At 41.4% G+C, this 15,019-nt stretch overlaps 1 protein-coding gene and 1 long non-coding RNA gene across 8 annotated transcripts in view; one reads left to right on the forward strand and one right to left on the reverse strand.

The window, feature by feature from the left end:
* Positions 1-15,019, reverse strand: part of MTHFD1L (methylenetetrahydrofolate dehydrogenase (NADP+ dependent) 1 like) — a 199,920-nt gene that overhangs the window by 156,023 nt on the left and 28,878 nt on the right. For 6 of the 7 annotated variants that reach the window (XR_004476641.2, XM_049695148.1, XM_004263713.4 and 3 more), the window contains exons 9-11: positions 9,090-9,178; positions 7,451-7,545; positions 4,551-4,724 (exon numbers count right to left, since the gene is read on the reverse strand). Coding sequence is in view for 5 of the 7 variants with exons in the window: in XM_049695148.1 (XP_049551105.1) it covers positions 4,551-4,724; positions 7,451-7,545; positions 9,090-9,178 (358 nt within the window). In the remaining 2 variants the exon portion in view is untranslated. Of the gene's footprint in view, positions 1-4,550; positions 4,725-7,442; positions 7,546-9,089; positions 9,179-15,019 lie in introns of all 7 variants that reach the window. The other variant, XR_007470425.1, reaches the window with a different exon arrangement.
* LOC125960615 (uncharacterized) overlaps positions 1-15,019 on the forward strand; it is a 292,168-nt gene that overhangs the window by 115,642 nt on the left and 161,507 nt on the right. The gene's annotated exons all lie outside the window — the stretch shown is intronic.

Raw genomic sequence — 15,019 nt, forward strand, 5'->3', positions numbered from 1 at the left:
TCTGCTGTACAGCAAAGTGAATCAGTTATACATATACATATATCCACTCTTTTTAAGATTATTTTCCCATAAAGGTCATCACAGAGTATTGAGAAGAGCTCCCTGGCTATACAGTAGGTCCTTATCACTTATCTATTTTTTATATAGTAGTGTCTATGTGTCAATCCCAATCTCCCAATTTATCCCTCCCACCCGCTTTCCCTCCTGGTAACCACAAGTTTGTTTTCTACATCTGTGACTTTATTTCTGTTTTGCGAATAAATTCATCTGTATCATTTTTTTTTAGATGTCACATATAAGTGATATCATATGGTTTTTGTCTTTCTCCATCTGACTTACTTAACTCAGTATGACAATCTCTAGGTCCATCCATGTTGTCATGAATGGCATTATTTCGTTCTTTTTTATGGCTGAGTAATATTTTATCTTTATTTGTGGTATATATGTACCACATCCTTTTTCTTTTTTTGAGTTCTGCTTTTTTTTTGAGTTTTTTTTTTTAACATCTTTATTGGAGTATAATTGCTTTACAATGGTGTGTTAGTTTCTGCTTTATAACAAAGTGAATCACCTATACATATACATATATCCCCATATCTCCTCTTGATCCCACCCCCCTAGGTGGTCACAAAGCACCGAGTTGATCTCCCTGTGCTATGTTGCTGCTTCCCACTAGCTATCTATTTTACAGTTGGTAGTGTATATATATATGTCCATGCCGCTCTCTCACTTCCTCCCAGCTTACCCTTCCCCCTCCCCATGTCCTCAAGTCCATTCTCTACGTCTGCGTCTTTACTCCTGTCCTGCCCCTAGGTTCTTCAGAACTTTTTTTTTTTTTTAGATTCCACATATATGTGTTAGCATACGGTATTTGTTTTTCTCTTTCTGACTTACTTCACTCTGTATGACAGACTCTAGGTCCATCCACCTCATTACAAATAACTCAATTTTGTTTCTTTTTATGGCTGAGTAATATTCCTTTGTATATACGTGCCACATCTTCTTTATCCATTCATCTGTCGATGGACACTTAGGTTGCTTCCATGTCATGGCTATCGTAAATAGTGCTGCAATAAACACTGTGGTACATGACTCTTTTTGAATTATGTGGACGGGTAATTCATATTTCTTAAGAAGCTGCAACCATGCGTATAAGGGCTTGATAATGTCACTTTTCCATAACTGACCTGACAAAAATTAAAGGTGATTTTATTTCAAATGAAGTTTTCATTTTAGATTATAAATGATTGTTTTGCTGTTTTAAAGTGATTTCAAACATCCAGCTATCAAAAGATTAGGTAACAAAGGCAGTTTACACACTTAAAAAATATCTCTTGTTGTGTTGGTGAGGGGAGTTCATTCCTCTCTTATAGAATACACTGTTATATGTCTTTTCTAAAAACCTCCAAGCTCTGAGACAGATGCATATATACATCTCAAAATCCTACCCTCACAGCTTCTTTTTCTTTTTTAAAAAAAATTTATTTTTTTTTTAAATTTATTTTTGGCTGCATTGGGTCTTCGTTGCTGCACGCAGGCTTTCTCTAGTTTCAGCGAGCGGGAGCTACTCTTCGTTGCAGTACGTGGGCTTCTCATTGCGGTGACTTCTCTTGTTGTGGAGCATGGGCTTTAGGCACACGGGCTTCAGTAGCTGTGGCACGCGGGCTCAGTAGTTGTGGCTCGCGGGCTCAGAGCGCAGGCTCAGTAATTGTGGCGCACGGGTTTAGCTGCTCCGCGGCATTGGGGATCTTCCCAGACCAGGGCTCGAACCCGTGTCCCTTGTGTTTGCACGCAGATTCTTAACCACTGCGCCACCAGGGAAGCCCCAGCTTCTTTTTCAATGGAGGTGAAAGCAACACAATTTGATTTTCGTTCCTTCATAGGTCTTCGTTATGTAAGGGAATTTATACCACAATTTCAGAAAAAGAACTGTTGACGTCCTTGGGTTAAATCTGTACTTGAGAATTCAGGTTTAATTTTGGCTTCTACGTATGACATGGCAGCCTGGCTTCTTCCGATCAGTTACACACATAAAGGCCAGCTAAGACAGAGTGGAATGATGTTCTACTGGGTATGGACCAACACGTAGTGGCAATCTAGGCAGCCAGGCTGGCGGTCACTCTCTGGCATGTGGCTGGAGGCCAGGTTATGACTTCAGGTTTGGAATCTGATAACAATACCATCACAGGTTTTGTTTTACAAGTATCAATTCTGTGTTCCCAGTGAAGGGCAGGGCCTTGTCTAGATTTGTGCTTTTATTTCCAATACTGACAAGCCCAAAACAGAGTAAATCACAGCCCTTCCATGTGAAAAACGGCTGCATGGTTCTTCCTTCGTAAACTGAGACCACATCCTCCTGAGTTTTCCTAGTTCTTCCTACCTTAAACAGGGTGAGAAAACCAGCAGACCCACTTACTAAGAGCACCTAAATCCTGGAAGAAGGGAAGCAAATCTGTGGATAAGATGCTAAATTTGCTTCTGAAGTTCTTAATGTCTCAGAGTTAATTTATTCACTGTAAACAAACTTGCGTGAAGCCCACTTCCAGAAAAGCAACACTGACTGACGAGATGTTTCCTCCAGACTCTGGGACCCAGGAGTACCCACCCCCTGCCGTCAGCCAGCTCCTTTCACAGATCTACCCCCCAAGAGGGTGCCTCAGCTGAGGCCACATCTCCCCTCAAAGAGGTTTCCTACAGCTCAGTTATGGGGACATCAGGGCTGGGGTCCTAGGCTGGAGAGCATCCCATTAGGATTGGGAATCCAGCTGCGGTGAACCTGGAAGTCTGAGAGAGGTTTAAGCCACAGGCAACAGAGGTGCTGCAGCAAGGTATGAATTCCTTAAAAACACAGCCACCGAAGGACTCTAGCTGTCCATCTCTCTTAGAAAACAGTAACAGAAGGAGATGGGGAAAGAGGAGCTGGGGGTTGGGATGGGGGGTGAGGTGGGGGGGCAGAGGGAGGCTAAAGGAAAGAGGGGAAGAGATATGAAGAAATTATTAGACCATTAAAGAGGTGATATTATGGATGCTATCTTGCTTTATCTGTAGTTTTATCTTTATTTATAGGTATGAAAAATTGAATTCATCTCTAGGGATTGTTCCTAAGCAGATTATTGGATAAATGCACAAATATGCATGCCCATGGTTGTTAATTTCAGCACTGCTTATAATGGCCAAAGATGGGGAACAATTTTAGAGCCCATCAATAGAGAATTGGTTAAATAAATTGTGGGGCATCTCTATGATACCTTCTAACCTTTCTTCTGCCTTAATACACTTGAAGAAGAATGAGAAACATGCTTTACTATCAGTGGCTGAGCCACAGCTATGTTTCTTGGTGCTGGGAAGATGTGTAGAATGGAACCCACCCTCATCCCAGGCATTTTTACCACCCCCCCCAAGCCCTATCCCCCAGCACATTGAAGAATCTGGGATGCGAGCAGTAGCATGTCAGGTAGTCGTGCAAAATGATGACACAGCTCTGTCCTGACTCCCATGGAGCTAGGTATACAACATATTGTTAAATAATCAAGTTACTTACAGAATAGCATGTGTACAATGATCTCATTTATGACAGACTGCCTTTGTGTCAAGATGGTCTCAAATGTGAACAGCCGTTTATACTTTCTTGTTTTTACTTTCTGTATTCTTCAAATAGTTTTACAAGTATGCATGACTTTTATAACCAGAAAAAGAAATAAAGCACTTACATGAATAATCAGATATGTAAAAACCAAGCTAACTAGAAGTCAAGTCCAGTTACAAAAATGTCTCTGCCTGTTAACAAATAGGGTTTTGTGCCCCAAGCCTTGGCCTATATATCATTAGTAAGTCAATGCAATGACATTTCAAGACAACAAAGGAAGTTATACAGTCTCCTAATGCTCCCTTGTATGCTCCTAATGCTCACATTAAATAAATATTTGAAATCCCTTGTTTTCTATTGTTTTTCAGCTGATGAATGTATTTCTTTTTTTAAAATAAAGCAAATGGCTCCTTTTCACAAAAACTGTGCATCTGCCTTTTGTAAAACGAGCAACACAAATGTAAATGGCCCAATATTAATTCTGAAATGCAAGAAAGAGAGATGAGTTTTTGTAATGCAAATTCATAAATATTAAGGATACTAATCGAAAAGTCTAAGTCTCACACAATGATCCGTTCATTTTCCAATGTTATTTCTAAGTAGGAAAACAACCCATTCAGCTCAAAATATTTTACTTTCAATTCTTATTTTAATTTTTATCATGAAAAGCAAAATGAAAAATCCAAGGCAGAACCAGGGTGATCAAAACACAATATGGGAAACAAAAAGCGAAGTCCTGGATTAGGAACTCGTTACACTGTATGTTCTGTGGAGGAGACTCATTTGTTTTACACTGAAAATAAAAACTTACCTCATGTCAAATGAAGGACTGCCAAGCGAAATGGACAAAATAATGTCAGGGTGGAGAAGAGGATGGATTTGAGGGGTGTGGTGACAGATACAAACAGGGAAGAGAGTTTTATAAACGTCTTCTCAGTAAAAGAGATTTTAAAAGTAGTCTTACCCAGCAACTAAGACGTATTTTCCATCTGCTTGATCCTTTAACCTTTCTAGCAGGGACAAACGGACTTTGGCTTTGCTTTTGCCATAGATTTCAATTTCATCTGCAAGCAACCCTATCTCCTTGGCAAGGATATCCACAGCTTTTGGAGTCTGTGCTCTTGAAATCTCGATATCACTGGGTGGGGAAACATAAGAGGTAAGAGAGTCTGCTCAGCTTAGGTGGTCGCTGCTTGAGTAGAAAACAGCCGTACACCATGCCAACAATTAGATCCAATGGCTTTGTGGTCCTTTTTCCCAAGTAGGATTAAGTACAACTGCTAACAATTAAAGTGCGTAAGAAAACGGTACATGGCTTTAGATAGAGAAGCAACTCTTAAAGATTCTAGAATTCTTCCCAGGTGCCAGGATACACCTCTGCCATAGGAAAGGAGATGGATTATTACCACGTGTCCAAAGGCCACCCCTCAAGATAACTCCACGATAGAGCACAGTGTTTTTTATGGGTCATCGCTGAATTCCTTAACCAGGAATAGAGGGGTTATTGCATAATGCCTTATTACTGGGCTAGCCACATGTGTCTCTTGGCAATTCAAAAATGTGGAAATACTCTTTTGTTTTATCTGTGTCCATATTTTCCCTCTCAAGTCAAAAATCGTATTTCAAAATATTTCATTAATTACATAACTGTCGGTAAATGGAGCTAGTGCCCGAGGCTCGACTTCAGACACAGGAAATTTTAGGAACTCCAGAGTGTCGCTGGGCAAACAACTCAACTATTCTATTTCACTGGTTAAGATGTGCAAGCTGCCGCTCATCTTAACAGGAGTGCTGTGAAAATCAAAAGACTTCTCAGAGAGAGCCTCTTGGGGCTCCTGAGCTCAGCCGCTTCTTTCTTCGGGGGTCTGGCCCCTCCGTCCGTCTGTGACTTGGTCTTGAGGGCTGATGTCTGACAATGCAGCAGCTTCCTGATTCACCCTGGGGCCCCTATCTTGCGGCGCAGCGGTCTCTCCACTGGTAGGCAGCCCCCTGCTCTATTTTTTCCGCAGACAATCTCTCAGTCCTCATACTACCCTATGTTCTCCTCCATGACCCCATGGAGCCTGACTCTGGTGCAAGAGGTAACAGTAAACCTACTTCCAATGCCCACTAGAGCGGGAGAGGGGGAAGGGTGCCTCTGCCCAGATGTGGGCGGAGCTCTGTACCTGCAGCTAGGTAACCCCTTCCCCAGGTCCACCTACATTGTCCTTTCTGATTCTTCCCCCACCAACAGCACCCCAGCCTTCACTGTCCGTGCTCCCACTTCATTTCGCCTTCCTGACTACACCTTTTTTTTCTGTTTCTCTCCGCCCACAATCTCCTAAATTGAAGAGCCTACTCTTGCAAAACCTCCACGGTTTTCTCTTCACTAGCTGAAGAGTGATGGTGACATCATTTTGATTTTCTGAGTGATTTATAAACTACTCAGCCTGCCTTTCTTTCCCCAGTGGCTGCAGGAATCAAATTTGGTTAAGCAATTTAGGGGCTTTTCCCGCCAAGTGGAATTTATTTGGATTTGTACACAATTTGGCTGAATCCTTCTCAATTTTTTTTCAGCTCTCTGTAAGAATTTACTCATTGACTTTTAAATATGAAGGTTCTATAACAACATAAGTAACCTCAAAAACTATTTTATGAAACAGATTGCACAACTACAGGGATGATATTACAAAGAACATTCCTTGGAATTTATGTATTAATGAACACAGAAGATAACTAAGACGTTTAGTCTATTTGAGGTGTGAAAACATAGCTTGGAGGGTTTCACCAGCCTGGTGGGCATAATCGAAACTTAGTGTTGGGCTGTGGCCCAAGGAAACAGAGGTCAATTCTGAAAAGCAACTGGTTATCAAGTGAAAAAAGAGTCAATTCCGGGTGGTGTTATCTCCTACATCCTGTGTATTCCATGCTGGCAGACAGCATCACCTGGTTAAGCGCTGGACTTATGGGCGTCCTGTAGGAAGGGGATTGGGCCAATTCACAGGAGGAGGGGTGGCCATGGGGGATTCACTACGAGGCTGGAAAATGCATTTGCCTGGCTCAGATAGCTTATCTAGCGGATTGTTCCAAAATCACATGCTGAGACTGTCCTGCAGTTTGTATTTCCAAATTTATACAGAGGGAATATGTAGCTTACACTTCACACTTCATTAAATACCTCGCTGAAGAAAATATCCATCTGGACCCTCCCAGAGTGTCCTGTCAGAGAGCAGGTACCACCACGTTCTGAAGAAGGCAGAGCTCCGGTCCCACGTCTAATGGCGTTTGGTTTGGTTGGTCATTTACCCGCAATGTAGAAACCTACAAGGCCCTGAAGACCAAGCTGACGTGTGTGTTGGGCATTTCTAACACTGAAAAGCGTATTCCAAATATGACATTACCGTATTCTGTCAAATCTAAGATACCATTATTTTAAGAAAAAACACTGCCACTGAATACAGGGTACATCATTGACAATAAGGTGCATCCTGATTTCAGAAACTAAAAAAAATCTACATCTTAGAACTGACAGAATATGGTCAACATGTTCATTATCATTTAATTTTGGAGGAATTAAATGACAGAAAAAAATGGTGCAGCAGGACTTCCCTGGCGGTCCAGTGGTTAAGACTTCGCGCTCCCAATGCCAGGGGCATGGTTCGACCCCTGGTCAGGGAAATAAGGTCCCGCATGCCGCACAGCGTGGCCCAAAAAAAAAAAAAAAAAAAAAAAAAGAAAGAAAAAATAGTGCAGCAATTTGGTTAGAGAAAATTATCCACCATCAAAGCCATAACACCACAAGTTGTGCCCCTAACCAATGGGTAACTTTGGGTATCTAAGGCACTTTGGTGAGCCGATGTCAGTATAAACAAATCACCTGAATACCTTGGTACGGGGGACAGAGGCTGAAGTTTCAAGCAGTGAAGTCTCCACCTCCTGTACTGCTGCTCACGGAACCATCTCCTGCTACTAACCATGTTCTTCAACAGGGATAGGAAGGAAAGCATGTTAGAAAAGTAAAAGCTGACAGGTTACACATCTAAACTAAGAAAATATCGAATATCGTTCAGGGATATTGTCATGAAAAGGAGTATAAGTTGCACAGTAATCCAAGTGAACACCAGGACTAATTTTATTCACATGTAGTTAAATGTGCAGATTTTTCTTAAAAAAGAAAATGTGAGATACAAGTACTATTAAAGTTTGTATTCACTAAAGGCATCAAGTACATGGATTACAATTATACCATCACCTCAGAGAAGAAAAATGAGGGAAATAGGAGAATGCATGACAGGCTAGCTGGGATGCCCAGCTTCACCAAACATCTGCACCATTGCAAGCATAATCCTTCTACAGTTGATATAATAGAACAAGCAAACCGAATTATCAGTGATACATGCATATATATATACACATATACATATATATATATATACATACACACTCACACATATATATATAGAAATAATATTTGCCTTTAGTTGCAATGTAACACAGATGCCTTACAGAAATGCACTACGTCCCATTTTGAAGTAAAATTTTTAATTGGGTATTGCATGTATTAAGAAAGAAATGAACTAAAACCTGCTTCTGTTTAATTAGAGGCTCAGGTTTCTCTACTGCTACTTAACGCCTCTGCTGGCCGGCACCCTCACTGCAGTCTTCGGCACCAGCCTAGCGCACAGGAGTGGGGAGCTGGAGACCTTGGGCTTTAGGTCACACAGATAGCGGTGGTTCAAAAAGATGTCCACAAACTCTTTAACACTCCTGTCTTCAAGAGGTGAACCCAATTCCCTTTCCCTGGGTTGTGAACTACATTGGTGGCTCAGTTCTAGCAAAGAAGAAAAGAGGAAGTGGTGGCATGTGACTCTGGAGACTGGGTCATAAAACCTACTGCAGTTTCCTCCTTGCTCTCTCCTTTGATCCCTCATTCTGGGGGAAGTCAGCTGCCACATCGTGAGCAGCCCCATGGAAAAATCCAGGGGATGAGGAACAAAGGCATCCTGCCCATAGCCAAAGAGGATTTAAATACCACATGCCAACAGCCATGTGAGGGCGCCATCTTGACTCCTCTGGCCCCAGTCAAGCCCTTCAGATGACTACAGCCCCGCCATCTTGATTTCAACCACATGAGAGACTCCAAGCCAGAACCATCCGGCTACGCGGCTCCAAATATGTGACCCACAGAAACTGAGATAATAAATGTTTGTTGTTTTAAATGGCTAAATCTGGGGGGTAATTTATTACACATCAATAGATAACTAATAGAGGACCCTGATGTGGGTCCCTGCCCCATACCTGTCATGTGACCAAAGGCAAGTAACTTAAATTTTCCAAGTCTCCATCTTCTCATCTATCAAATGGGAATAACACTATCTTACAGGATTGTTGTGAGAATTAAATGACATCATGTTTGTAAAGTGTTTGACACTGTGTCTGCTAAACAGAAAACACTTCCAAATGTTAGCAACTATTCACTGAAGCTCCAAACTCAAAAATTCTCAAATAGCTGTGTCAGACAAACCTGAATCCGCAGAGCGGCAGCAAGGAGACTCACGTCTTCTGCGATGGGACCAGTACCATGGACACCGGGAGAACTGCATCCAAGCTTCCCTGGGGAAAAAAAAAAGACTTTCAGCATATTGTTCCTTGTAAAATGCCAGGACGATGAATGATGTTCTCGTTTCCAACCAAGCAAGTTAGGATGTCATGGCACAGCTACAGAAATGTTACCAGGTAGGTCCTGGCACAGCCTTGGGGCTCTCAATTGGGCCACATATTTGGAGTTTGACTGCTTTAAAGTCTTGCCTCTACCGCTTACCTGCAATTGTGACTCTGGGCCTGTTAATTAATGTTGTTCAACCTTGTAGAGTTTTGTGAGAATTCAATGTGATATGGTAATGTAAAGTGCTTGTCATATCGTATGCATGTTTAAACAATAAATTAAAAAATCAAAGCAATTTCATGTATGAATACAAAGTATTGAGTTGGCCAAAGAGTTCGTTTGGGTTTTTCCATAACATCTTACGGAAAAATCCGAACAAACTTTTTGGCCAACCCTATATAAAAAGGAGGACTAAAACACCTATAGGACAAGCTAGTTAAAGTGTTCTGTGAACGATCAGGCTTTCTTGGATAATTTTTTTAAATCCCTGTCATAAAAGTGACAGAGCCAATTTTCCATCTAAACTGAGAAATTATATTTTAGGGCATTAACTTTGAGGATTACCTGGATTTCAAACCACAGAGGCATTTTATAAGAATTCTACTGGGGTTGGCACTTAGGAAGTTTATGAAAAGTAAACATACATGTAAAATGCTTTAGTCTACATCCTCTCTTAGAGAAGAGAAACATTGCTAATGGTAACTTTTTTGAAGTAAGAAACTATTTCCTTCTTTTTCCACCACTCTACTCTTTATTTATCTATTTATTTAATTTTTTTACCATCTTTATTGGAGTATAATTGATTTACAATGGTGTGTTAATTTCTGCTATATAACACAGTGAATCAGCTATACATATACATATATCCCCATATCCCCTCCCTCTTGCATCTCCCTCTGACCCTCCCTATCCCACGACTCTAGGTGGACACAAAGCATCGAGCTGATCTCCCTGTGCTATGCGGCTGCTTCCTACTAGCTATCTATTTTACATTTGGTAGTGTATATATTGGACCACGCCACTTTTTTAAAAAAAAAAAAATTATTTATTTTTGGCTGCGTTGAGTCTTCATTGCTGCACGTGGGCTTTCTCTAGTTGTGGCGAGCGGGGGCTACCCTTCCTTGTGGTGCTAGGGCTTCTCATTACGGTGGCTTCTCTTGTTGCGGAGCATGGGCTCTAGGCACGAGGGCTTCAGTAGTTGTGGCACATGGGCTCAGTAGTTGTGGCTCACAGGCTCTAGAGCGCAGGCTCAGTAGATGTGGCAGACGGGCTTAGGTGCTCCACGGCATGTGGCATCTCCCTGGACCAGGTGTCGAACCCGTGTCCCCTGCATTGGCAGGTGGATTCTTAACCACTGTGCCACTAGGGAAGTCCATGACCACTCTACTTTTAAATTATCCATTTTCCTGGAAGTTCTTTGCAAGAAACAAAAGTTAAGTGTTTTGTAATGTTCTATTGTCAAATGTATTAAGGGTGTTGGAAAATCATATCCCTCAGGTGTTGTTTAAAGATTAGCAACACTTCAGTTTTATAAACCATATTTAGGCAAAGCCAAGAGTCTAGAGAATGAGAGAGATTTGTTTTCTTTTGTTTGAACCACTAGAGATCTGACCTAAAGCTCTTATCCAGCCACTAAGGAAAAGAAATATGCTTCCCTCTTTCTTACCTCTATCTTTAAATGATGGAGAAATAAGAAAAAGCTACATTCTAGGATGTGATCTCAACTTATAAATGCATGTTACAGGAATAAATCACAAATACCCCTGTGAATGAAGACTATTTCACCTACAGAATTACACAGTGAATAATTTCTCCAATACTCTTAGCCACTGTCTTGCATAAAACAGAACATGGCTAAAACAAATGAAGACTTTAAAACACAAAAGACACATACACTCATATTTCAAACTTTAGGAGAATCTTGTAGGGACCAATATTTCTCTTTTTGAAGACGAGTTATCAGAATTCCAGCAATGCTTTTAGTATGTTATTTTCTTTTCCTTCTACTATATTCCATCCAATAAAATTGAGTGTAATTTTTCATAGGAAAAAATCTAAGATGGTTATCTCAAGATGACTGGGTCAGAAGTTACTTTCTTCTTTTCTACTGTATACTTCAAAAATGTTCTATCATAACCACTGTATCATTTTTGTAGTAGGAATCAATGCAATTAAGTTCTGAATCTGGAGAAACTGAAGCAATTAAGATGGTAACTCAGTGAATCAGGAATACATTCTTAATAAATTTCTTGGCTAAGGAGAATTGAAAAAGGATATCATTACATCACCCCCTTGCCTATGCAGAGGCAGGGCCCCACCCGGAGGGGTGTCCACACTCAGTCTGTGAGTCCAGCAGGGCTCCCATCCCAAACCAAATGGGTCTTTTCACTTCCCACTAACCACTCCCCATTAACTCACAGTTCCTTCCTCCAGGGACAAGTCAGTGAATCACTTTAAAAGATGGCCTTTCACTTATAATTTTTCTTATAATAACCAAACTTGCCACAATCGGAAAATTTAAGGCTAAAGTGTTATAAGACTTTCCCTGGAAATCAGAACAATCCTTTTCTGAAAGGAGCTGTTTTGAGGCCACCCTGGGGATTTTAGCAACTTTGATTAGCACGAGTCCTGGGATGCAGCCCAGGGCTCCCTGCTGACTTATGTGTGCTTAAAATGATGCTGTGAACTACTCTGACCCATAAAGTTGCTGTTTTGATACTGTTCTCTGGGCCCAAGTATTAAGACCAGTTTCTCCTTTGTCCCATTTGGTACATCAGAAAGTAAGTTTGAATATTAGAGTGCGCAGTGGTTTTGCTTAGGATGATTTCTGACCTTTCGCAAGCACAGCATTACAAAATCACAGCCCACTTCCTTCATTTGAAATAATTGTTTTAAAAATAAAATTATTCTTATAGCTAGAAAACTGAACACTGCTATGTCCCTGTTTTCAATCTAAACATGAGACTCATGCCATAGAAGAGTGAACAGATCCAACAAGTTAGGTGTAATTGTTTTCCGAGCACTGCTTCTGGGATATCAGCCATCAAGCAAATCTCTCTGGGGATTAGGTATTCAATAAAATGGCTCTATAGAATTACCTCATCATAAATCACCATATTCTATCTATTTTTACAAGGGGGGGTGGGAAGGGGAACCCTGCACCATTAAGATGACCATGAAAATTTCATTATAAAGCCCTGCCTTCACCCAATCATAAGTGTATTAAAAATTCTTTTTCTCTGAAGTTTAAATAAAAGCAACTTTCCTTTTAATAATGTTTGAAAAAGATCTTCATTTGTCTAAAGTGGAAAGTTATATATAAAAGAGAGGGAAAATGCCTTTCTCCAATTTACTCATAGATTAAATTTTCATGCTAATTAAAGTTGCTAAAATTAAAAGTGTTGGACTTCCCTGGTGGTGCAGTGGTTGAAAATCCACCTGCCAATGCAGGGGGCATGGGTTCGAGCCCTGGTCCGGGACGATCCCACATGCCGTGGAGCAACTAAGCCCATGTGCCACAACTACTGAGCCCACATGCTGCAACTACTGAAGCCCGTGCGCCTAGAGCCTGTGCTCCACAACAAGAGAAGCCACCACAATGAGAAGCCTGTGCACCTCAATGAAGAGTAGCCCCTGCTCACCGCAACTAGGGAAAGCCCACGCTCAGCAATGAAGACCCAACGCAGCGAAAACAAAACAAAACAAAAAAACTTTTGACAACTGAGAAATGTAATGCTATCATAAACAGTACCGACTGGAAAACATTCATCCATTTAATCAGAGTAGCATTTTTCATCTTTGCCTTTGTGCCGTCAGCCCTGTTTTTAAGTGGGATACAAGTTCAAGGAAATGTCTCTATATCTGCAACTAACTTAAAAGTGCAATCAGGGCTTCCCTGGTAGCGCAGTGGTTGAGAGTTCGCCTGCCGATGCAGGGGACACGGGTTCGTGCCCCGGTCCGGGAAAATCCCACATGCCGCGGAGCGGCTGGGCCCGTGAGCCATGGCCGCTGAGCCTGCGCGTCCGGAGCCTGTGCTCCGCAACGGGAGAGGCCACAACAGTGAGAGGCCCGCGTACCGCAAAAAAAAAAAAGTGCAATCAATTAGAGTACAATTCTGAGTCCATGTTTATTCACTCAGTATTTACTGACCCCTTCCTACGCGTCCGGCACCGTTCTGGGCACTGGGCATTCAAAAATCAATAAAACCACTACTACTGGACCAGATAAATTGAAAATAAACTAACTGCAATCAGTCTACATACAGAATTGTTAAAACATAATGCTTGGTCTTATTTTTTTCCCTCAAGAGAATTGTTACATCTAAATCTAATGTTTTTAAAATGCCTTTAAAAAATAAAAGTCCTAAAAAGAAACTTATTAGAAATGGGGCACCGTTTCACCAATAAAACATATGGCTCATGGGGATTCCCAAAGAACACGGAAGCAGACTCTCCTATCTCCAGCCAGGATTGTACCAAAATTGTCCTAAACATGTAAACTCTAATAAAAAACAGCAAGTAAACATTGTAGCAAGGAAACATTCATTAAAAAAAATAATAGAGTCATAACTGACTATCCTAGTCCAACTAGGATTCTGAGCAAATCTATAGTGCATTTCCACTATTAATGGGTTAGGCATTGTTTTTTTCAGGGAAAAAAAAAGAAGTTATACCCAGAAATTACGTATATTTCAAAGAAGTAATTTAGTACATGCCTTCTATTTGCTAAAAAGAGCCATTAATCCTACATTCGTATTATATTGTACCTCAAACTGCTTTATTCATGTGTGTGCTCATCTGTGAACTGAGTACATGAGCATTTGGGGAAATTCTTGAGCATCTTCCGTTCAAAACACCCCAAACAACCCCCTAGCCCTTCAGCTCCAAGGGGTTTTTAATCTGATTGGTCGATTCTGGGAGGAGCTACATTTCCCAGAGAGGAAGGTGCATTATTTCTCTTTTTGAAGAAACAGTTAAATGAATTTCAGTAGAGCTTTTAGCATATTACTCTCTTTTCTTTCCATTGTATTTCAATAAAATTAAGTTTAGTGCTTTTTTAATGGAAACATGTAAAATGGTTATCTCAAGGTGACTGGATCAGAAGTTACATTTATTTTCTCCTTGATACTATTCTCTACTTCACTCTGTGTTCCGGGGCTGCCTACGTTTCAAGGTCTAAAACTCCAGTGTGGTACCGGTAGAGACCTCTGCTCCTTTTGGTCCAAGTTCTGACCAGCTTTGCGGGAAAAAATGCCATCCTCCTGGACAGTTCAGTACAGCCTCCCCTACCACATGTTGAAATTTGGAGGCCATGGGTAACAAAGAGGGTTCTCTGTCTCCCTCTGCAATTGTCTCTTGCATACACATGTCACTCAGGGTCTTGAGGGGGTGGGCTGGGTGTGCTAAAGCTCTCTTAGCCTGAGTGTCTTTCTGTGAATGAGAAAAGGGTGTCCCTACTGGCGCCTGGGCTGAGTGCCCTGGGGCTGGCACAGCTTCAGCTACCCTGAGGGTGACCTGATGCGGTCCAGGATGTTCCTGGGTCCATTGGCAAATACCATCAAATACCAGCACCCATCCTAAGACCTCTTCGGTTTCTAAGGGTGACTTTCACAGTGTTTTGAAGTGACTTTGTGGCTCCAAGGGAGTGCTTGAGGGGGTCACTGCAAAGGGAAATTACAAACACAGGGGAGCTAGTCTCCACTCCCATCCCTCTGGTAGCTGTGTTTTCATCTGCTTTTATGTGTTGAGGTTCACCCAAGACTGCTTTAGGAGAAAGGATTCAGCCGTTTT

This window comes from Orcinus orca, chromosome 12 (genome assembly GCF_937001465.1).
Source record: "Orcinus orca chromosome 12, mOrcOrc1.1, whole genome shotgun sequence".
NCBI lineage: Eukaryota > Metazoa > Chordata > Mammalia > Artiodactyla > Delphinidae > Orcinus > Orcinus orca.